The following is a 25209-nucleotide window of genomic DNA, read 5'->3' as shown; positions in this document are numbered from 1 at the left end:
ACCATCTGTTTTATAGCTTCGTTACTTTTCTATCATTTATCATGTCAAACCTCATTGGCAGGAAGGAGTTTTAGTTAAAAAAAAAAACATGTAACAAATTACTTTGATCCAGAAGCAGTGTCCTGTTTACACATAAATATCACTATCAGCCCAGGCTTAAAATGCCGAAGAGATAAAACTTCAAGGTTAGCTTGAGAGTGGAAAATGGGGCAAAAAATGTTCCCTGTAACAACCAGAATGTTTTGCAGTCTGCTCCTTCTGAGGCTGGGCCACACAATAACAATCTGTTATTGAACAGGTTCGAGTCTAGTTGGGGGCTAGCCTACAAAAATCAAAGACATATATGAAGAAGAAAAGTAAGATAAATGAATGTAGATACATTTTTATAGTGATAGAACTAGGTTTGTCTGTCCCAAAGTAATAGGAATCAACATTCTTATTACTTTGGCCATATGACATATGACACATGTTAACTTATACACAAGTTTGTGGTATAATATATTGAATGAAGACCATTGGATTTAAAAGCTGAAATAGAATGCATCATTTCTGCTTGATTAAAGACTTGTGTTTCTGAAATGCAAGCAATTAATCTAATAATCAGCTGGTAACTGGTGAGATCCAGTATATCTCAGTATATCTCAGAGAAAATAGTTCACAGCTAATTTAGAATGACCAGTTAGCCTATGCCATGTCTTATATCAAATCTCATGTCGAAATGGAACAATTCAGATTTATCAGCTTAAAGTTTTATGAAAAGGTAAACTAACTGTACTAAATTGTGAAGGATACAAATCACTTCTGAGTGTAGTAAATGGAACAGGAAACAATGTTGTCGCTATTCTCAAAAGTCTTTTGTTAGAAAAGAAAACCTATGGTTGCATTATCACCAGCCCGCTGTCTGGGGGAGCTGACCTTTCGCCGTCCTTGAAGAGACAACAACCTTATAGTGAACTTCAAAGGCCACCGCGGGGCTGCTACAAGCTGTAACCTTTGTCATTCCTTGTTGTACCAGCGATGCAGGCGGTTGAGAAAACTTGCATTACTTACATTGCTCCTGTTAACATAGTTCATCGTAGCTATTTTTACTGGAGAAATTGTTCTCTATAAAAAGGCAGTGTAGTAACACAGGAAGCAGTAGCTGAACCCTAGAGCCAAGGGTGACACTACCTTGAAAGTAATGAGACTAGAAAGAAAATATACAATCAAATAAATGTGCTATATTTTTAGACAGATGGGGAACTGTATGAATGCTGGGCAGAATTTAACAACTTTTATTATTTAGAACAAAGTAAAGATTAGACGATTATTATACGATTAAATATGAATTTGTATTGAAAATGCTTTTTTTTTCTCTTTTTCTATGATCCTACAGATTTATTTTGCGACCCGTGTCGGGCAGGAGCTCTAGGCTTAGTGACTCAGGAAGACAATTGCTTTTAAAGTCTGTCGTCATGCCTGTTATCTGAAGTCTGGTTCATGCTCTGCTTTTTTGACCATAGAAACAGGCTATAAAGGGGAGAGAACATTATATCAGTGGAGGAAACTTGGCATTGAAGGAATCATTTGATTCTGGGAAATTCACTTATAGGTTTTCAAGCATTAGATGAGAAGATCAATAACGCTCTCAACTTTGTCCATTCAGTGTAATACAGAAGCCAAGAGATGATCGGGTTTGTTAGCATAAAGAGGAGAAAATAGAGGAAATGGCTAGCCTGGCTGCTTAATGCTAAGTTGGGGTAATTGTATTTTGTGTCCAGCTTTAAGAACTGCATGTCCATTAACCTTTAACCAAACACAGTAGTATACATATTCATAATTGTTTCTAATAGCATCCAAATAGTTGTGTAAATCCTAAAGTAAAGGCAACTATCCATACTGACCTATTGTGCATTTAATATGGATCGAAATAAACAAATACAGCCACATACCCAACAACAATAACAATGCAGCTGACTCACACAAACTCACACACACAGAAAGATGTGATAGGAATTCCACTAAATTATCTACTGCTAAGAAAATTCCAGACATTCCATACGTCTCCCACAGAAGTGTGTGTGGTGGGGGGGGGGGTATGGTTGTGATGTGTTTGGGTCATTGTAAATCCTGAGGTCACTGTGTGTCTAGATCAATTGGGGTCACATGCTTTGCACTTTATTTTGTAATGTGTGTGTGCGTGTGTATTGTGTGCCTGGTCGAGCTGTATGTGTGTGAGTGTGTTTATGTGTGCTTGTTTGTTTTGTTGCGATCCAGAGAAGCGGGCGACCTCGTAAGAGTCTGTGGTTGATGGTGTTTCTGCCTGGAAGCAGTAAAACTGATCAAGTAGGGACGAATGCTTGCAGACACATGCACACACTGATCACTGTTGCCCTGCAGCACACACACAGCCAAACACACGCGCACACACAAACCAACATATTTAAAATATGACTGTTTCTATTGATATAAGCCCTTGTGTTTTGTCCTTTTATTGAGCAGTCTGTGTTACAGGAGCTTATATACTGATCTTATAATGTTACACAGGATCTCATATACTCCACACAGAGAAACAATCACATAGAGAAGCGTTAGATTTACTGGTCCAATGAGGCCTAAATTTTATAAACAAAGACACAATAAGATAAGCCATAACTTTTCAGATTTGCAGGATCGCTGTACATCAGTGATTCATGGCAATCACTGAAGTGCCCTGAATGGGAATCACAGGACAAATCAGAAGTAATGAAACATAAATCAGGATAAGAAAGGCAGAAAAAAGTAATGCAACAATAAATAGTTTCTTCTTTTTTTTTCATATCGCTTCCCTAATCTTTGCCAGATGGCTTCTGTACTCTACAAGCGACTCACACATACAAATGCGCAGGTTCAATGTAGTAATCTGAGTAACTGAAAAGCCTTCAGAACACCAAGCTGTTGTCTTCCTTTAACCACTGCACCACATGTAATCACCTCATGCCTGGTGTCTTGTTTGGAAAACACATGCAATCAGTCAGCATGCATTAGTGGAAGGACTCGTGAACACTGCATGCACAAATGTTTTAGCCTTTTTCCATTTGTGCTATGCTCTATGTTGGAAAAATATCAGGAATGGAGAATATGGTCAGAGCCAGAAAGACCCAAGGAGTACATTGAAATGATCTGTACAATGGGGATAAAAACAACAGGGCATATAAGAGTTATATATATGTTATGTGTGTGTGTGTGTATATATGTATATATATATATATATATATATATATATATATTAGAATTTTTTGCTTAGTTTCTTCTCAGAGCGCAGCTCAAACACAACAGGGATGCTCTATTTCAGATAAAGGTCACCATTCAACATAATCAAAACTAATTTTAACGATGACATTTCAATCTACACTTAGCTCTCAGTAGGTTAGCTCTGTGATAATAAAGTTGCAAATCTTATGATGTCACGAACCCTCACAATTCTTGAACATAACGAGCGCACAAGCACGTAACATTACAGAGACAGTCTGGCACCAGATCCATTCTGCAGAACCACAATCATCATCAAGAAAAGCAAGGACTCTGGGACGGATGCTGTCCCCTGCATCATTACAACAGTTTGGGGTTGAATGACAAAAGTAAAAGGGAGTAAGAGGGAGTTTTTCCTTCCCACTGTCACCAAGTTTTGCTCATAGGGGGTCGTCTGATTGGGTTTTCTCTGTGTTGTTGTCAGGACTTTACCTTACAATATAACTGTTGGAATCAACATTCTTATTACTTTGGCTATATGACATATAGGGCTGCCACCATTAGTCGACTAGTCACGATTACGTCGACTATCAAAATCGTCGACGACCAATTTAATAGTCGACGCGTCGTTTGAAGCATGATCCCTTAAAGACGCAGGAATAAGTAGTAGGATTTAAGAGTGTAATAACGGACTGAAACAGAAGATGGCAGCACTGCATGTACAAGGATGCCAGCTGCCGTTAAACCCCGAAGAAGAAGAAGCTGTGTCCCAGAATTCATAGCGCAGCCCAGCTCAATTTCCAACAATGGCGGTAGCTAGTTAGTTTTAATATTACTCTTATTATTCTTTCTAGGTCACAAAATAAACGTTTATCATATTTTCAGGCGAGAATGTAGCTGTGTAAACCTCAAATATCTGCTCAATTTATCAAGACCCCACTTATTTTCAAAAGTGCTCCGACGTTTTCGGCGACGTCTGTTACCCACCAGCTCGATAGCTAGCTGGGCTTCAAGGCTCACTACAGCCGGTGAGAACACCGGACTCCCGGCAAAACGTCTTCAAACCCACCGCCGTGTTTCGCTACTCAGGTTAAACATGATATATAAGTCATTTAGATAACTTAAAAATGTTATTGTTTGGCTTTTTTTCAGTATTTTATTTGTTCCTGAGTAAATCGGTTTGGCTGAGATTAAAGTTAAAGTTTTTACACAGACGCATGCTGGTGCAATAAGCTGTACGTTTTACGTCCAATGGATGCATGATCTGATTAGTCGACTAATCGCAAAAATAATCGGTGACTAGTCGAGTATCAAAATAATCGTTGTGGCAGCCCTAATGACATATGACACATGTTAGCTCATACACAAGTGTGTGGTATAATATACTGAATGAAGACCGTTGGATTTAAAAGCTGAAATAGAATGCATCGTTTCTGCTTGATTAAAGACTTGTGTTTCTGAAATGCAAGTAATTAATCTGCTCTCTAGATTAAAAAAAAATACATGAAAAGTTATTTTCATGCACCAGGAGTAATTACCCGTTTTGTTACACACAGCTACAGGAGAAAATGAAAGGCATTTTCTTTAAAGGTGTACCTCTGCAATTCTCTAAGTTCTGAACATGGTACTACCTATTGTATCTGTGGCCTAAATAAACACCCCAGGGAGTTTCTTTAGGAAATATTGCTGCCGTCCTTAGAGCATGAAGAATTAGTGCTTGAAATGCAAACTCCTCGGAGCTGCAAGGCCTGTGCCACAAAGAAAAACTATAATCCCCCACACTAGAAATGAAAAAATCCATGGCGGCCTCACACTGAGGTTCTTATATAGATTACTTGAGTATTTTAAGGATTTAATCAGGGGCCGACGGTGCTGCGGCTTCTTTCTTTCTTTCTTTTTTTTGTTCATCTGCCGTAGCGTCTAGCTCACCAATCTTTAGATCTCGGGAAACACTGCATCACTCATTACAACCAGGTAGGGACTAACAAGTGTGAGCTCGCACACAAACACAGACGTACATAAATATGCAGATGCGCTGAAATCCTTGCCCACGCGTATGCTTGTTTATGTGCGACTCCTTGGGCTGGTGTCAGGGCCCTGACTGATGAAAACACAGCAGCGGTGGTGGTGTCAACGCCATAAAACAAAGGCTGCAGAGTAGATGAGCTGCCATCCGTACCTTCAGTGATGGATTTCACCGAGCGCACATTTGCTGTTGAAAAGAGACCAGTTAGTCTGCCCACTGCTCCTTCTCCTTCTTTCCACCCTGCTCGCTTTAATTCTTGCACTTCTACCCTCTTCCTGCATCACAGCGCGTTTTGCCTTCTGCATTTTCTGTCCTCCTGTTGCAGTGCAGCCATTTTTCATCGTATCCTCTGTCTTCACACTTTTATTTACAGCCCTTCAGCCATCTTCAAAGTTGAATGGCTCACGTTTATGGCCCCTACAAAAGGAACACATCTGTTCTCTGCCTATCCCACACTGTCTGTTTCAGTGTAGTTGGTCCTCTCTCTTCTCCGCTCCACTTGTCTGCACACGTCTGCAGCAAGCCCACTTCAGACCGTCTTTTGTCCATTCAATATCCTTCACCGGTGAAAGGGTCACAGCAAGCTCCCATATCCTTTAAACCCTCTCGAAAATATAAGCCCTGTGTGTGTCTACCGAATATGTTCCATAGGTAAAAAACCGTCAAGCAGAACATTTTTAGATGTTAGCTTTATTTCCTTAAAAATATATATTTTTCCCATTTTATCTGAGGAATGTCGTTTAAATTTTCACCATCCAGGAACACCTGCAGATTTCGTTGTTATTTTCCTCTTACCTATCCAGACGTCATGCTTGTGCTCGAGTCTAACAGATTGCTTAATAATAACAGTCTACATGGACAGATCAGTGTTAAGCTGTGCTTGATCATGACTCACAGTTTTGCGATGGCATTGGGTGCAGAACACATCTGAATGAAATATGCAAAAACCCCTAAACCGTGTGACTATTAATAGAGGGTGAAATATCACAGAAGCAGATTATGTTCACACTAGGGAGTCTCAGCAGAGAATTTTCCTCAACGATCTTAAGTAGTCCCACTCAACAATGCATAACAATCCCCCTCTCATCAGAAAAAAAGTCTGTCTGGGTTAATATCGTGCAATTATAGTGCATGTTTCACTTTGGTGTTTTGCAAATCATGGAGGAATAAAATAACAAGTGATGTTTTCATTCATGCTAAATCTTTGTATACTGTTTTCCATTTTTTTAATGTTCTATATGTAATAGCAGTGCAGTTTAAGATTTGCAAGTCCTCCAACCAACTGGAAATACCCCTGAACATGAAACAAAGTTAGTGAGAAGAAGAATAGTGATCTGAAAATAGTTAAACTACGAGACCAAAAACCTTTTTCTTTCAGATGCTGACCACAGCATATAATCCGCCTGCATCTCACGCTACCTCTAGCTTCCTCCTCTGTCACACCAAACCTCTGCATATCTTCCAATATCCGTTATCCCTCCTCTGCACATATCCGAGTCATCTCAGCCTTGCCTCTCTAACTTTGTCCCCAAACCGCTCGACCTGAGCTGTTCCTCTGCATTTTTGTTATGCCACAATCTCCAAATCATCTGAAATATGTAACACTCCACTGAATGGAAATATGAAAAAAGTAGATTCCAATCTAATTTTCACAATGCAGTGAATGTAGAATTTGCTCAACAGTGGTGACAGTGGCCTCTGTGGCCACATGTGGTAACGACAGGATTCTGTAAAAAATAACATTCGATTAACAAACACAAATCCATCATCTCTATACACCCCTGCAATTTTAAAATTCATAACAGGCAATTTAGTGTTAGGTGTGCATCCTCTGAGTTACACTTGCTTCCCAAAAGTCATTTCACTTAGCACCACTCTCCTTCCCACCTTGCCTTTCGCATCCTGAGACGTGCAAACTTGGTGCAAACCAACTACAAGGAACTTCTTACTGCTGTGTTTCCAAACAAGGGTTTCTCCACCATGTACTAAGTTATGTTTTGCTTGGGAATCAAATGCATATTTGATCCAGTGACATGTAAGGTTTCTCTTTTCAGTTGGATGGTTGATGCTAATCAGAGAGTAGTCTATGAAAATGTATTTATGACGCGTCGATTTCCACTGGTTTTCTGTGTCCAGGAGTTTCGGCCCACCTGGAAATCGACTGTCACGCAGAGTCTGATTTACTACTTACTTATGTGTGTGAAAGTTTGCTGGAAAAGGTAAAGGAATAGTCACCCGACTGTGGTTATGCTAACCTTTAGCTCTGGTAACAGCCCAGCTGGCTTCCCCTTTCTGTTTACACCACTCTCTCTTGACTCCATGCTCATTGCACCAGCAGAGCCTTGTATCTATCTATGTACCTTGTGGTATCACACCCGTGCACGCACGTTAGATTACGTCAAAAGAAAGAAAGCAATGCCATTCACCTTATCACGAGTAAGTGTACCATCAAAATGGCTTTGGAGCCAAATATGAAACCGTTACATATTATTCCTCTGAAACAGTCATTAATCACAACTTTCCAAATCAGTGCAAAAAACTTCTTTGCAGAACACCCAACGGTCACAGACATTCAATCATAAGTTTAGCCAAGCCAGTTGGAAGAGTCAATCCCACTTATTTGACCGTGAAGGTTTACGATAAATGGGCAGACTTTATGAATAGAGGCTCTATTTAGAGATGGCTCCATAAAACATGCAGCCGTCCACTGTTTTATGTTTTGTCGTAAAGCATAAGGTCAGTGCCATTTGAAGTGCAAAATGGGATTCATTCTCTATTTTTGCAGGGTGGCAGTTAATCTCTTGTGATATAATGTTCATGTATATAGAAAATAAAGCAAGTGGGACCAGTGTTTAAACTGAATTTGGAAACTCTTGCGGTTGAGTTTCCACAATATGTTTGTACTTCAGCAGGGAGAATATACATGCCATGGCCTTTATGCTAACAGAAAAGCTATTTAGGCCTTTGTGAGTGCATGAAAGGAGGGTTTTATGTATATACACTAATGGTCCTATAGTCTCTGCAAGTTCAAACTTTCCCTGTTTAACTTCAAAAGGAGCTGCTACATGACAGCCATACCCATTGTGTCCCCACCTGTGCATGGGCGTTTCAACCACCGCTATTAGTACAGCTGCTTGTCTATATGCAGGAGTATTTGCTGAGAGCTAAAATAGCTTTAATGACAGTGTGTTTGACACTGTGCTCTCAAAAGCAGCTTTGCTCTCCCTGATGTAATGTCTGTTGTTTGTCGAGTTGAAAAGTCCATAGGCGGTCCAGCAATGACAGTGGTGCAGTGGATGGTTTTTGTGTGTGCGCGTGTTCCGCTGTTAATAGACAACGCAGCGAGGTGCCAGTTGGCTTGTCTCATCACAAGCTCCAAAATTTGGCTATTCGCAGGCAAGCAGGAGACAAACAAAGCATTTGTTGGCTCTTCCCTGTGGTTACAGTACACAATTAAAGGCAGAGGGTAACACGTGCGCACATTTTATCTGCCTGTCCTTCGTACATACACATGTACACGCTGACAAATGTACAATTTCCAGCCGTCCATATAAGTTCCTAACACATTTTATTTTCAGCATGCAGCAGAGGAATCATAAGGGGGAGAAAACTGTCATTGATGTGTAAATTCACTATAAATAATTCCTATCTCGTCTCACCCAAAAGACCGTCTTGACGAGTGTTGGCTGCTGCTGCTTCCAGCTTACGCCTATCTCTCTTCCTTCCCTCCTGTATCCATCTCTCCCAACATCATTACTTATGAAGCAAAGTAATGGAAAAAAAAACCTCTAATTTTTTAGTGTTTTCCGAGACCCACTGTCACCGTCCTCCTTTGCTCACTCTGGGATGGGCACGTGGCGTAAAGTATCCAGCCATAATGGAACATGAAAGTGGGGTTGTGGCCTACGCACTTGCATGGTGAGAAAAACAGCAGAAGTGGAAGTGTCCTCGCCTTGCTCTGCTCTATATTTATAGGCTGAAAACCTGATTTCAGATCAGTCACGCTAGACTTGCAGCAGACACCTACTGCACGCTGGGGGAGGCGGCCAAGCATAGAGACACTGACTTTTTCTCTTTCTTTTTTCCCTACCTTGAAAAGTGTTCAGGCTGCGTTTTATTTTCTGTTCCTGTCGGCCGTTGTTTTCTCTTAGTTTCATCTTGCTCGTCTAGTATTCCTCTTCACAAGCAGAGTAAAGCACTTCCTCGGTGCAAAAATATTATAGCTGTATGTGCTGAGTGCAGTTATATGAATGTAACCTTTCTTTTAAATGATGAAGCAACCTGTTTACTTTTTAAATTTGTGTCACCTTTCTTTCTCCAGTGAGCTAAAACTTACATCTGCAAAATTCTTCTTCTTATTCGAAATAGACCCGAATATTTCTACTGTCATGGTAGATTTTTCTTTCTTTCCTCTGTGAAGAATTTCTATGTCTTTTTCTTGCTCCTCTATGAGTTCAAGAACAGACGAAATGCTTTTTGAGTGACTGGAGTATCCTATTAAGAAACCCAGGGACAAAGGTTTCTTGGGAAATATGCTCACTTGCTTTTTTTGTTAGTAGTTACATCAATACCACTTTCATTTAAGCGCCTTTACCAGCAATCTGTTAGCATTTCAGCACATCTTAGCTTTAAGACTCAATATGCACGGGGTAAAAAGCAATACAAACTGGATGAAAGGTAACAAAATCTGCTTATCTACTAGTTTCAGCGGGTGTGTTGCATCTTATCTTATTTAATGCTAGAACAAAAGTCTATAAAAGTGTATACATTAGCTGTTAAATACAAAATAAACTGAATAGTGTGCATGGAGTTTGCATGTTCTCCCTGTGTCTGCATGAGCTGTCTCCGGGTGGAGTTAGGTTAATTGGTGATTCTAAATTGAGTGGCGACCTGTCCAGGCTGTACCCAGCTTCTTGCTCCATTAGTTGCCCGCTGCCATCAGGGAGCCCCCCCATGAGCCTAGACTGGATAGGAAGGAAATGGATGAATTGATGGATAGATACTGTATATATTCCTTACCAGCACTAGAAGCTTGTGGCAATGCACCTGGCATCTGTTTACTGCCATTAAACATCAAGAATCAAAGAACTTGCTACTAATGCCGATACCTTTCAATACTAAAATTTACTATTACAGTATTGCAGTACTGTTTTTACCATACGGTACTGTAATACTGTCATTCGCCCAGAATTCACAGGGGCAGCATAGCCTACAAGCATTCTTGTTTATTCCTATAAGCTGATAAACAGCAAGGAAACCCACAATCACAGGAAAAACTACACACAGAAGACAGAAACTAGTGCAGATATGTTGGGTATAGATTTACTTTCGACTGTTACCCTGAAATACATATTACAGTTTTTTGTGATGCAAGTGTCAATGTAATTGCAAAATCAACTAATTTTTATAGACTAAAATGTTTGCAATGTGTAAGATGTATATAAATGCTTAAGCTAATATATCGTAGCTACTGTCAAACCTTGCAGTAATATTAGTAAGCTATTTGGGAACCAGCCTAACATCCTGTCAATAAAGTCAGTTGTCTGCGTGTGACTTATTTAGCAAGTCTTGAATACGTAACGTTGGTCATACAGATGACAGGCTCTACAGCTTCACTACTGTTTTTGCTTGATGCCGCCATCTTGGATTGCAAAGTCAGCATTGGTGTGACTTCTGCAACTTTCCGAGGGGGAACTCCAACTAGAGGGGATATTCCAACTGGAAAGTCTGAGAGGTAACTCAAGATTTCCAACTTCTCACTTGAAATGGGTGATAAAATGTGTAACGATGATGCACGAATAAAGGGATCCTGTAAAGTCGAAGACAGCGACAGCTATGTAAAAATAAGGTCCAGTTCAGGTAAATCTGGTATAAGTCTACCACAGCAGTCATATCATAGCAGGTGCCAGAAAGCAAATAATGTATTCCTTAAAATGTCAAACTAGTCTATGTTTGATGCTCTATAAACACAGGGTGTGAGATTTAAATGATATTGCACTTTTGACCTTAAGTGATGACATAATTAACTGGTCCAAATTCTCCTCACTTCAACGATAATTTAGCCTTATCAGTAATATAAAAGACTTCTATTGTTTTAGTTTAATACAGACACCTGCAAGTCTTCAAATCAACCCAAACTGTGTTAGTTGTCCTGAGTTTCCTTTTTTTGTTCGTCCTTCCGCCCTTTTTTCAGTGTCACCACTTAGTCTCACAGATATGTGAATCCTTTTTTTCTGTCTTTTTCCTTTTTCTTTTTTTTTTACTCGTCCTCATCATTCAGAGAAAAAGCAGGCCAATGTCTTTATGGTCGTGTTCCTGTCCTGCTGTGCTTTTAGCCTAATGGACAGACAGCTGTGCTCCCATTTCTATATTTAACCAGAAACCCCACATGATGAAGTTTGTCACACCCTCGCTCTTCCTCATGTAACTGACCCCCAAGTTAATGCCCAGAGAAACACTGTAGCCTCACTGTAGCCTTTTATTTTGTGCACCTCTGAAATACAGAGATGGAATATTAAATGCTGGCCCTAACATGTCAGAATATCTTTGGGTATAGAAAATAGAAACAATTTTAAAAGCCAATGCAGAGCAAAATACCACCAGTTGCAGTTGGTCTTTCCCTCTGTGTATGTATGCCGAGCTTGTACAAATAAATCCGAATTTTAAGCTGCTGTCTTTTCTCATACTTTCAGGGGCTTTTTGCTTAAAAACTGGAATATTTTATGCTGCTCTTTTTATTTAATCATTTAAGCTAAACATGGAAAACATGGGTTTTGTAAAAATTAAGGGTACATTAAACAGATTTAGCGAAAAGCACGTTGATAAGCCTTGCTGGAACTACTTTAAATGCAGTATTTAATGTAGCTGTAATCTGCATAAAACCACAATTCTGTTATTAAATGGATGCAGGAGGTAAAAATAAAAATCCCTTTCCATTTCGGCTCTTTGGTTTCATCGGTTTGTCCACTTTTCAAGAGAACGGTTACATAGTTCTCTGCAACATTTATAAAATCCTTGGAACAACTTTTACGAGCCTTGAAAGTTAAACACACATTATGAATCATATAATGACAGATCCACTTTGTCTGCCTTTTATTTGATATAATACATGATTAAATATGCAAATCCCTTTTTCCTGTGGATCTGTTTGTGACTGTTGGTGTGTCAGTTATGCCTGTAGATGTGTTCGTGTGTGTGTGTAAGCTCTGTATTGAGGTATAAGTAAAAGCATTAAGGAAGGGATCAGCTAGAGCTGGGGTCGTGCCCATCAGATTAAAAAGCTTAGTCCTCCTGTCTTTGTGTAATTAATGAGAGACAGAGGACAAGGAAACGATAAAGACAAAGAGGCAATGAGGAGAATAGAGTGATATTAAAAGAAGCTAGTGCACATGCTCACCAGAGAAGGAATCGTGTGTAATGACAGGGTTCCTGGTGGTCAGTATATTTGTGTACATGATGGACGACTGTGCAGCAAAGTACCGAGTCCAGAACCAACAACAGAAAGGGCTGGACTGGATATGTGGCTCGTCTAGCAGAGTTCAGGACCTTTATAATGTAAACAGGGATAAAAACTAGAGAATGATGGGAATACAGCGGTGTGAGGGTTTAAACGAAGCAGACAAAAGTATGCAAGTAGGCGAACATGCGATAACGGTGCAAACACTTGTATCGGTGAATACATTTTAGGAATGTGCATATTTTTTTTCTGCAAACTTTTACTACATACAGATAATAACACATTCCTGGGTAACAAAGAAAAATAGCTTTAATTGGATTTTTTTTGTGTGTGTAATAATGAGAGATGTGACGTAAGGACAATTTCTCATTAAGCAGGTTAATCACCAAGGTAATCCAAGTTTATTTCTGTAGCATCATTCAGCAAACATTCGTGTGCTTTATATAAAAGGCAAAAGAAAAATCAAGCAACATAAAAAAAGCAAAGAAGATAAAAAATAATTTAAAAAAAAGAATGAGGTGGCCTACACAGAAGAATAAAAACTGCGGTCCCAATTTTAATTAAATAAAAAGCGGCGGTAACTAGAGAAGCTGTAATTATCCAGTATCCAGTAATGAGAGAAATATGCCACCCTAACATGAAAATATCTTATTATAGCATGAGAACGGTCTCGCAGAAACTGGAAATTGTTCACACTGGGTATATTACACTGGGTACAAGCTCGAATACATAAAACAGAATGATGCACAGCACATTTTTACATTTTCTTAATATTTCTTCAATAATAAATATTATTGTAAAAGTAGAGTTCAATGCTTCCATGCAAAAAAAAGGAAAGATTTACTAGACCAGCACCCCCCAGTGTAAGGTTTATGCCAGAGCTGCACTGAATTAACATCACTGGTTATTACCAAAAATAAATTTCCAATGTTTTTGTATATTTTAATTCACTAGTTTGGGCAGCTCTTTAATAAAAAATTAATTTTTGATGCTATGACATAATTATTGTTGTAGTCACATTTTCAGTGTTAATGCTTGATTACTTTCCGACATCTCAGAAAAATCCAGCGTGCCGGCTCAAATCTGGGTAAAAAAAACCCTTGAATTCAGTCATTTCCAGTTGAGTTAAGTTTTCACAAATATTTCGAAAGGATTTCTGTTTTCTTGTTTTTACGAAAAAATGATATAACAAGTTTGTTATGCTATTTATGAGTCAAACTTACAGCTCATCATCACAGGTTGTGCATTAGCAAATTGTGAGCAATGATAGGAGTGTATAATAACTTACCCCCCTGGTAGCAGGTGGTCCTAGTTTTGTTTATGCTGTGAAGGATGTTGACATACAGGTGAGGGTTTCTGACTTGATGTAATCCTATTTTTGTTAAAGACCACATGCAGTATGTGAATTACATGCTTTTTTTTAAATGAATAATGTGTGTTTTCTCTGTATTGCACATTAGAATGAGGAACTTTTAAGCTTAATGTGGTTGTAAAGGGAAATTATAAACAGTTCATTATACTAGCTGAAGAGTTTCATTGTTAGCCCAGAGGAAACGGTGACCAGTTTCATCCAAAGAAATCGCCCCTTGTCCCTTTTCAGAGGTCGGCCCTAATGACTCTCGGTAACTGAGGAAGACAAAGCTGCATGGCAGAAAATCCATTAGTGAGTCTGCAGCTAGATAGCAAAGAGACACAGAGGAATGGTGGCTTTTGATACAGTAAAAGGAACTGCCTTGTCTTTTTCTGCGAGCGTCTCGAGAAAGCTGGCAGTTAGCCTGCATGTCAGAGCCCTGGTGGATGACTAATACCTGAAGCACTCTGAGGTGTGTCTGTGTATTGGCAAAGGAGGCCAAGGAACTGTGGGAGAGGGGGAGGAGGATAGACCAAAAGGGAGAGAAATTTGGGGATTGCAGCAGCGCTGTCACAATAACAGACTTTTGACAAAAATGCCAATATGGTTCAGCCTGCATACAGATATTGCTTTTCTTGTGTCACCAATCGGATTATTTGACATCTGGGTCCGTGATTTGTCTGTTTTTAGATCTCACAGACAAAAAAGGAGACATTAGGAGGTTCAGAGTTTCTACTGGATGTCAAAATAATACGCCAGTGTTGTTTTTGCAGCTTGTAGCAAGAAATGAATTTGAGTTTAAAAACTAAATGCACTTCATCTCATGAAAAAAACGGGGCTTTTGGAAGTGAGGAGATATTTCATGTGAATAGTTGCAGTTAAATTATTCAGTCTGAATTTTGGCAGGAAAAAAAAGGTCAAATTCATCTTTTAGAATTCCAACTGTGGCAACTGTGCGAGCTCACAAAAGTGTCATAACCAATAAAAACACGTGCCAAAACTGATGAGCAAAATCTTGCCTACATTAATTTTTAAAAGCCAGTTTTTAATCAAATCAAGTTCCAGTGATTTTTTTATTAATATCCATTTTTTTTTCCCGTTTTGAAGTGTGGTAAAGACAAGGTTAGAGCTTTCTTGTAAATTGTGGCACTATTGATATGTAGCTTGTCAGTGAGATGCAGATATCAGTTCACATGGAGGATTCACTCAACACTAGACAAAAGTGTTCCAGTGGGATTGATAGGATTCAAAATCTGACACCGTTTCAATACCACTGTGTTGAGACGTCTTCCTGTAGTTACTTGTGTTACCGCTTGTGCATCTTGAGCATTCGAGTCTATGTTTCATTCTTAATATCAGTGTCATTCAGCAGATGATCCGCACTATGACTGACTTCTCAGTATTTTTTAAATTCGTGCTACGTTATTTTAATCCCAAATTGCACTGATCCCCCCACATTTAACTCTTTGCTGAACTGAGTTGCAGAGAAATACTGAAAATACAATCAAATCTGAATATTTTTGTACAAAGAAGCAGAGGGAATAGTAAGAAGAAGGCGTGGCTGAAGGACTGAAGCTTATCTGTCCATCTGCCGTTGGCAGGCAGTGAGCCTGTGTGTCTGTGAAAGATGGTTCCTTACTGCACCAGATGCAGGAGAGGACTTAATATCGGGATACACCTTCTCTGTCCCTGTCTCTTGTTGATTTGTCACACACACACACACACACACACACACACACACACACACACACACACACACACACACACACACACATCAGCCCAGTTTTGTGTTTTTTTCTTTTTGTTTTTCCTTGACACAGAGATTAGCGGAACGTAAAAAAAAAAAAGAGATTTAGACAGAAGATATGAGGAGGAGGAGGGGAAAGCGTTGAAAAAATGATAAGATTTCGGGCACTTTTGCTACTGTGAGACATCACAGAGACATCTTCCACACAAAGAACATGAACACTTGTCTCTGTCTCCCTCCTTTGGTTTCTGTTTATTGTAAGAGGATACTAGAAGACCTCATTCCTCCGCACACTGAAACCTGAACTCTGTTTAGCTTCCTGTCTTTGCGCCCTCTCTGTTTACTGTTTCCTCATCTTTTGGCTTTTTCACCCTCTAATCTTTACAATATGCTGTTCACATTTCTCACTTGTCTCTTTGTCTTATTTCAGTTTTGACTCCCAGTGTTTTACTGTCCAAATAATGCCTATTGTACAATAAAATACAAAGGCAATATGTCTGCCCCTGCTTCCATCTGATGGCAGGTTTATTGTAAGCTATAGTGTCGAGTGCCTGACCTATTGCCTGCAGACAGAGCTGTAGTTTTGAGGCTTACTCGCACCCGACCCTCCCTTCCTCTTCAGTCCCAGAGGCTGAAGCAGCTGGCTACATACATATTTCTGAATGACTAAGCAGGCAGGCAGCAGAGGTCTGGATATGCTGAATATTTTGGGAGAATAAACCATAATTATTGGATATTATTCCACTGGATTTTTCAGCAACAGAAACTCCCATTACTCCTAGCTCTCATTTGTCTTGATGTCTTGATCAATTGGTCCTTTGCAACATTTTACAAAAAACTAAATGAAACATGTAAATGACGGTTGCTTGGGCCTACAGTTTTGGCCGTAATTTGTAAGACGTGTGCTGAAATTACAGAGACAGTCCGACTCTGTCATGCAGGTCATACTGTGCTCGCTGAGCTGTACATGAGAGTGAAAAGCACAGACAGTGGCCTGTTAGCACCGTGGCAGCTAATCCATAACCTTTGTGAGCCTCGCGCTCGTGCTCACGCATGCAAACACACAAATACTGGAGCACGTTCACGCTCCATCGACACCTGACCTTTACAGGAAGCAGAGTGGAAATCAACTGACCAGAAGCTCCTGTCACTCAAGGAGCATCCACCCCACCTACCCCTCCTCTTTCCCTCCATCCCTCACCTCTCCGTTTACACTTAGTCAATATTCATTAGTCAGTGTTTAGTATAGAATGAGAGAGAGAATGTGTGGGTGAAAGAGACAGAAAGGAAAACCGAATATATATATATATATTAGGGGTGCAACGATACACAAAATTCACGGTTCGGTTCGGTTCGATACTTTGGTGTCACGGTTCGATATTTTTTCGATACAAAAAAATGTTCATGCATTTTTAATTTGTCATTTATTAAAATTATAAATATATATTTTAACTCAAAAGTACAGTTTTTAAATTTAACCCTAACCCTTGTGCGTGTTTTTTATTTTGACAGCGAATGCGCACCTGCAGACCACTTATGTGCAGCCCTGGTTATTTAGCTCATCATATTGCAGCCACAGAAATTCTTTTGTCCATGAAACCATAAAGCTGCACTTTCTTTTTGCCTTATAGTCTGATTTGTCATAACTTCTCCGTTTTGTGGTAAGCTTTTCTTTGGCTGTCACATCTTCACCCTGACCTGTCTTATTTGGCTCAGCAGAACTGAAATGCTTTTACACACGCACTCACATAAGCTCAGCGATTCTCTGCGCGATCAACCTCTCACATGTTTAAGCTTGCTGTGGGAGATTTCACTTGTCATGTTTGCATAGTAAGATAACGATTAATAAGACGATGTCAGAGGAATTGGTGCACAAATTATCATCACTCACAGATCAGTGCTGTCGCTCTCTATACACAGTTCGCACGATTGCAAAGTGAAAGCAAAAAAACAAGCGCAAATTCAAACGCGACTTCAATATGTCACATATTGACAGTGGCTCACCGATGCCAATGACATAATTACCCAGCTACATTTCTGAAAGAATGCAAAAGCATTGACATATATTTTTCCTTCCTACAATAGCCCGACGGGCAGGGAAGAGATAGATTTTGGTAGCCCGACTGAAAAAATCGCTAGCTCCGGGACGTCGGGCTAGCGATATTGCAAGCCCTGTATCTGATTGAGGAATCACTCATCTTTGGAAAAGAGAGTTTATTACAGAGAAATGTCTCTTTCCAAAATAAAAGCTATACTATCCGCTTCTTCTGGGCTATATTCTCAGCAGCATAAGGATAATCATGTGCTAACAGCTGTCTAAATGACTCGGCTAAAGTTAGTAGCATGCTTGTTGTTTTTGTCTTTGCACTAGGATGATGTCGGCGTAAATGTGCAGTCATATTCCTTGTGTTCCCACTAGTGCTTTCAGGTTAATCTCGTTGAAATGACCTTAACGCCACAACACGGCAAATCTCCGTTAACGAGCTACCGCCGATCGCTCCGTGCATGGGGCTAGACGGCAAACACGTTAACGAGCTAACTGCGCTAACACACTAGTTCACACCAATGTAATTGAGCATTGCGTGGCACATCCAACATACTGTTTTACTTTAGTCCATGACTCGCTTACCTTCAGGGTCATACGTCACATGAAAACCAAAATAATTCCAAACGCCAGATCTGAATGTTGCAAGTAGAGCTTAACTTCTGTCTTGCTAGCTTGCCCTGCGCTCTTCCTTCTGACTATGCTGTCTGTGTTGAGCGCTCAGTGGATCTGCGCTCGACAGTGCAGCCTAGGCGGAGTAGTCGAACACAGATTCACTGAGCGCTCAACACAGACAGCATCGTCAGAAGGAAAATTGATAAAATAAATTACAAATGTTGTATTGTTCGATACATATGCGTACCGAACCGAAAGCACTGTATCGAACGGTTCAATATCGATACGAATATCGTTGCACCCCTAATATATATATATATATATATATATATATATATATATGAAAGGAAGAGAATGTCAGGGAGGGTGAAGCTGATGTTTGAGCAAGGGAGAGAAAAGGAATCGGGAGATGACAGGGCAGAAGAGAAGCAGATTTGCTTATCAGACACCCCAAAAAAAACAGGCATGCACACACAGTCAGAAACTCAGAGTGGTGCCATCTTAGTAAACACAGCTTTGATGATATGGGTATCATACTGAGCCCAATGACTTGACTTAAAGAGAGAAAAACTGCTGTGCACTGTGCACTTTGTGTGTGCACATTAGTGAGCGAGAGAGCGAGAGAGACTATGACTGTATGAGACAAAAATACATATTAAAAAAAGATAGAAATATGAAGATATCAGGCATAAATCTGTGTGTGTTTTTGTACGAGAGGAAAAAGAGAGCGCGAGTGTGTGTCTTGACTACAAATCAACTTCTCTTATCCATCTACTTAGATTGCCCCCATATTGGATGTTTAATATTTAACTATAGCTCTTCTCTTGGGAGGCATGGAGATTAGAAAAAAAGTTGGGAGGCTGCAGTGTGTGTGTGTGTGTGTGTGTGTTTATACACATATATGCAAAAGCACGCACAAATGCAAACACAGAGCAGTGCTGACTTCTACAGATTATGTACACATAATCAGAACCCTTCATCACAAAACCACAAACACTCAATATGCAATCAGGGGCATACAAATGAGATGGAAATGTATTCAGACAACACCTAGTGTCAAAATGTTAAGTACAAGTTTCACAGGTGTACCAAAATAACTACCGTGATTCTGAAATAAATGAAAAGTGATAGTTTAAGTCATTTAATAAGCATCATTGCCCAAATCAATACTTGTTCCATCCGTCTCAGGTCAGCTGAAACAAGTAGCACATGCAACACAGGCATGTAATCATATTTTGATTTGGTGCAGTTAGCCGGCAGTAACAAAAAGTAAGAGAATATCGAAGCCAGTGGAACAAGTTTACACTATATAAAATCATTTAAAAACAGAGGATTCATGTGGAAGATGATCATGTTTAAAGAGGTGAATTTTGAGACAGGATATGAAAGTGGGGAAAGAGTCAGTGTTATGAATATCTGGGATGGAGTTCCAGAGGTGAGTTGAAGAGCAGCTAACGGCTCTAAACCCTGTGGTAGTCAAACGGGGGGAAGGGACTGCGAGATGGAGGAGGAGACCCGAGCATGCGATGTGCAGAAGTTTACCCCACTATACTGAAAATGCAGATCGTTGTGTGCACATTACATGCATCATGCATACTTTCCCACATTATCACGCAGGGGATCCAGCGCGGTGCACTCCTTTTTTGGCACAATATAGAATTACCTCTATGCAGTCACACACTCGTACATTAATACAAAGTGAGTCATTGTTATTTCACAGGGTTTACCTACTCTACTCACAGAAACACTGACTCAGTTATTCACTCATACACATGGTTATGTTCTCATTTAAAATGACGCTTCCTCGACTTATAAACCAACAAATTTTGCCGCTCGGCTGCTGTTTAATGTAGGCAGGCTGATGTGCAGTTGTGGAAATTTGTCATACGTTGCTAATGTAAAGTAGGGATACTAATCTGTGCTACGTGGCTACATTTTGAGTTGAATTTTAACTAACGTGATGGAGGCCTTAGGTACGTGACAAACTCACAGCTTGCACTTTTCTTCAGCATTCAGAGGGTTGTGCGCTATGAATACATCCCCAAGGGTTAGACTGTCAGCACCAAGTTGCATTGCAAAGTTCTGACGGGTGTGAGGGAGAACATTCAGTGCAAACAACTTGAACTGTGGTGCGTGTCACTGTGTCAGTGTCTGCCTGCTCACAGTGTGTCAAAGCACCCTGCTCACCAGATTTGACTCCCTGCGGCTTCTTCCTTTTCCTCAGTACAAAATATGAGGTGAAGGGTCATCGTTTTGACACCGTGGAAGTGATCGAGCACATGTTCCAGATGGTGGTTGAAGCACTTAGAGAATAGGACTTGCAGGGGGGCATTCTAAGTGTGGCACGAGGACAGCTAGTGCGTTGCTGTACATTGTGACTGCTTGGAAGCAGATAGTGCCCAGATTTAAATCATTTTAGAGAAAAATCTAGATTTCCAAACAAAAATTTAACAAACGGACTTGTACTGAAGAAATATGCAAAGAATGAAAGCATTTTTAACCTAAACCGGAGGGACACAGGGTGATGCAAAGAAAGGGACAGCACTGTTATTCTTTTAAATTCAAGCAATATCATAAGCAACATTCGATTCACACATATTGAATGAAATTCAAACGGTACGCTTTTGTTTATGTGGGATTAGGTTTTGTGTTTTTGTGATATCCCATATAAGAATCAGTAAGGAATTTATTTTTCCTTTCAGAATTATAAAATACTTCATTTTCCTGTTAACTTATGTGCATTTATTACTTAATCTACACCTGTGTGTATTGCACAAACACACCTACACTGCCCACTTTGCACATCTGCGTGTGGACTCTGTATGACGGAGGAGATCAATAAACACATGCGTGGTCAAAGGAAAGGCGCAGAAACAAAGGGGCAGATGAAAAGAAAATGAGAGCGATTGGAGGAGAGGCAGCTGGCTTTGTTGTTTGTCGTTGAAAACAAAGTGCTTTTAAATGATTTAGTTGTTCCCTGCATCAATGCATTCCCTCATTAAAGAACAGCAGACTGCGAGATTTGCAGACAGACCATGTTGCATGCAGACAAGCTGAGTCGCAGTTATGCATTATCAAACACACATTAAAACATATGCAGGGACGCAGAAGCAACAGAACCCGGAGACAGAAGTGGGTCAGGCTAACCAGCTCGGTCTTGCTACGTTTAAAAAATGCAACGGGGTCCCGCTGTTTCGCATTAGATACGATGGATGCAAAGGCACGTGCACACTCATATACACAGTTTAGGAGAATATCTGTGTATTCTCAGACCAGCAAGCCCAAAAACGTCAGTGTGTTTACTCCAGAAGAAAAGACATTTACTTTTGAACGCGGCACACACTCTCACTTACACATTTATTTATTCCCTTTGCTCAGACACACGAATACACCGAGGAGCTGTACGTTTTCACAGATGCAATCTACAAATTCATTTGCTCATGCATAACTAAACGCATATCTTTACCCAAATCTCAAGCTTGGAACAAGATTTGGACAGCAAATCCTCAGAAATACATTGTGCAAATCTCTTTAACAGTCATGACGGTTATTTTTGCTGGAAGATTAATTTCAAATGTACATCAGCGCTGCTCACTGGAGTTTGGTGCTGTTGTACATGCAAACAGATCCTCATCACACACCCACGCGTGTATGCATGTGCATAAAACAGTGGAGATATCTCTCTGTCAGCTCCATCAACAGGTGGAGGAATATCAGAGCGGAGCTGGAGCTAACGCCAGACAGGCCTGTCTTTCAGTAAACTGATGCCAGTGTTTGTGTAGGTCTGCGTGTGTCTGTTCGGTGTGTTTTGACACATTTATATTGGATACGCAGCCAACGCTGAGCTATAACAGTGACATCCTTTCAGATCTTGAACTCCAGAACTGCCAGTGTTAACCGTTGCCAACATGAGCAATGGAAGCCCAATTTTGTCATCTGGAGAGCAAAGGAAGACTGGATCTTGTCACTCATGAAGGGTTAGATGAATGAGGGTGCGAGAAGATTAATAGGAGGCATATTTTGCAGTGATGTTCCTGCTGCAAATAAACAAGCCGAGCGCCGGATGCCGAGACATGGGAGGGCTGAGGAAAAAGAGCGGGGTGAGAGCGGGGTGACTTAAACAGGGAGGTGGAGTGATGAGATGTGGAGGAGGAAGAAAGAAGGGGGAAAGTTGAACTTTCGCTTAAGAGGCCGTTTGTTTCCTCATCTGTTTACTCTTCCCCGCAGTTCTTTACCATGAAACCGTTACGCCACTCGACCGTTGCCGTTCCACTCAGGGTATGAAGGAGAGTATTGTTTCAGGGGTTTCCATTTGGCATCTTGTGCATCGTAGAAGTATGAAATACGAGTGTGAGGCAGTGGACCTCAGCCAGTGGGAGGGGTACACTCAAAATTTCTTACTTGGCATGAGTTCAAGTCATCTTGTCTACAACAGAGAAGAGAGATTAGGGCATATTTACTTATGAGCTCAGTGATAGATACTTTTCCAACATGCAGTAGCTATCTGTACTGGTGCCAACGTGTCTGCAGAGGGAAGATTTATGACGGCACATAATCTGAGCCGTTATGACTAAATATCAGAAATGAAAAGCCACAAAAATCCTGGTTTATTTAATGTGTGACAGATGTTAAATTTGATGTATTAGAGGGAGCATGTGCTGCCACATTGGCATTTATTCGATTTGTTCGCTATCATTTTAGTAGATTAGGCCTTCACACTGTGACGGCTTTTAATCATCACTGCTTTTACAAAACTATTCTGACTGTAGCAATATTAATTTTAATATACCAGTTAGCATATTAATATTGAGACTAATTCTAGATTTTAGTTTCTCCTGTAACTGGTTCCAGCCACAATAACATTTCTTCTTTTTCCACTTTTCTGCTGTCTTACAAAACTTTGCATAGCTTGGTTAGGTAGCCAGAATCATGACAAATGACTCGCTATGCCTGCTTTTAATAATTCCTGTGGATTAAAAGGTCAGTTGCTAATAAGGAATGAATGCTGCCTCTGCATATATGCATGTTGATAAAGACTAACAATGTGTTATAATTCCACTTTGCTAGGTTTGATTACCAGGAGCTCCTCCACAACTCCACGTTCTGTTTGGTGCCTCGAGGTCGGCGCTTGGGCTCCTTCCGCTTCCTGGAGTCACTGCAGGTAAATATATATTGTTGTGCACAATGCTGGCTATGACCGTTATTCACCTTAAAGTCTCATAGGTCATTTTTCATGATTTACACCTACATTTCTCAGGCCCAGTCATCTATGCGAAATAATGGCTTAAAGATTCAACAGTTTTATTGATTTCTCTGGAGATTAGATATATTTCTGTTCTTGCTCATGCATATTACACACTTTCATGTACCGATGAGCTTTAGTGTTATTTGAGTCAGGATCTAACAGTTGGTGGGCTCTTTGCTTAAGATACCAACAGCTGAATGAAGCAAATTAGATGATCTTATTATCATGCCAGATTTTTACTTATTTGATTATGAATGGTTAATGTTGCCAATTTAAACTTGGTTTCAAACAAGCTTACATTATTATGTTTTATGCAAAAGGCGTACAGTGTGATAATGAGAGGTTTCACAGGAGTCTCTACAGTCCTGTGAAAAAGTCCACCCCTACTGCTTTTATACCTATTAAGAGGTTAAAGCGTCCAGGGAATACTAATAAAATGCAGCTGATAAAAGGATCAAATGTGAGCACCTCTATAAAAGCAGAGGTTTTGGTTTGCCGGTCTGGAACATTTAAGTGTGCGTTAACATCAACAGTGACCTCAGAGCAGCATTTGTTGCTACCCATCAATCTGGGAAGGGTTCTAAGGACGTTTCTAAATAATTTGAAGTCCATCATTTTACTGCACGAAAGACTGTTCACAAGTGGAAAACATTCAGGACAGCTGCCAGTCTTCCTAGGAGTGAACGCCCTAGCAAATTCACAACAAGGTTCCTCCATGCAATGTTCGGATAAACTACAAACTACAAATCTCACACTCCCCAAGGCTCAGTTAGCATGTTAAATTTAAATCTCACGACAGTCCAATTAGAAGACGACTGAACAAGAATGGCTTGTTTGCAAAGGTTGCCAGGAGAAAACCTCTTGTCTCTAAAAACAACATGGAAGCTGACACTTGCAGAGTTGTATCTGAACAAACACTGCTCTTTGGACAGACAAGACCAAAGTGGAGATGTTTGGCCATGACACACAGCACCACATTTAATAAAAACCAAACACGGCACATACACCTCATAGCAAAAGTGTGCAAATTGGTAAAAGTGCAATGATTTGAGCTCGTGTTGCAGGCACAGCACCTGAGCATCTTGCAGTCATTGAGTTGACCGTGAGCTCTGACTATCTGACAGCTAAAGCAAGGCTAAAATTGGGTCATGCAACATTGCAATGATCCCAAGCACAGCAGTAAATCCGCACCTGAATGGCTGAAAAAAATAAAAAAAAGTCGAGGTGCTGCAATGGCGCAGTCACAGTCCAGACCACAACCTGATTGAAATGCAGTGGCGGGACTTTAAGAGAGCTGCGGATAAATGAGTTAGCACAAACGTCAATCAAGTGAAGCAATTCTATAAAGAAGAATGGGCAAAAATTCCTTCACAACAATGTGAGAGAAAGTTCTACAGAAAACAATTCGAGTTATTGCTACTTGTTCTAGAAGGTTACGTCTACTGAATCATGGGGTTTTTCACTGGACTGCACAGAGTCCTGAAAACCTTTTTCACATGACTCTGTGTGCTTACC

At 40.2% G+C, this 25209-nt stretch overlaps 1 protein-coding gene across 3 annotated transcripts in view; it reads left to right on the top strand.

The window, feature by feature from the left end:
* The window catches only part of LOC120726926 (exostosin-1c), an 85214-nt gene that overhangs the window by 46064 nt on the left and 13941 nt on the right, over positions 1–25209 (top strand). For all 3 annotated transcript variants that reach the window (XM_040020966.1, XM_040020967.1, XM_040020965.1), the window contains exon 3: positions 23517–23610. In XM_040020966.1, the coding sequence (XP_039876900.1) occupies positions 23517–23610 (94 nt within the window). The remainder of the gene's footprint in view (positions 1–23516; positions 23611–25209) is intronic.

The sequence above is a fragment of the Simochromis diagramma genome, unplaced genomic scaffold, assembly GCF_900408965.1.
Source record: "Simochromis diagramma unplaced genomic scaffold, fSimDia1.1 OVJJ01000753.1, whole genome shotgun sequence".
Lineage (NCBI taxonomy): Eukaryota > Metazoa > Chordata > Actinopteri > Cichliformes > Cichlidae > Simochromis > Simochromis diagramma.
Note: the sequence above shows the minus strand (reverse complement) of the source record. Positions and strands in the feature narration are given on the sequence as shown.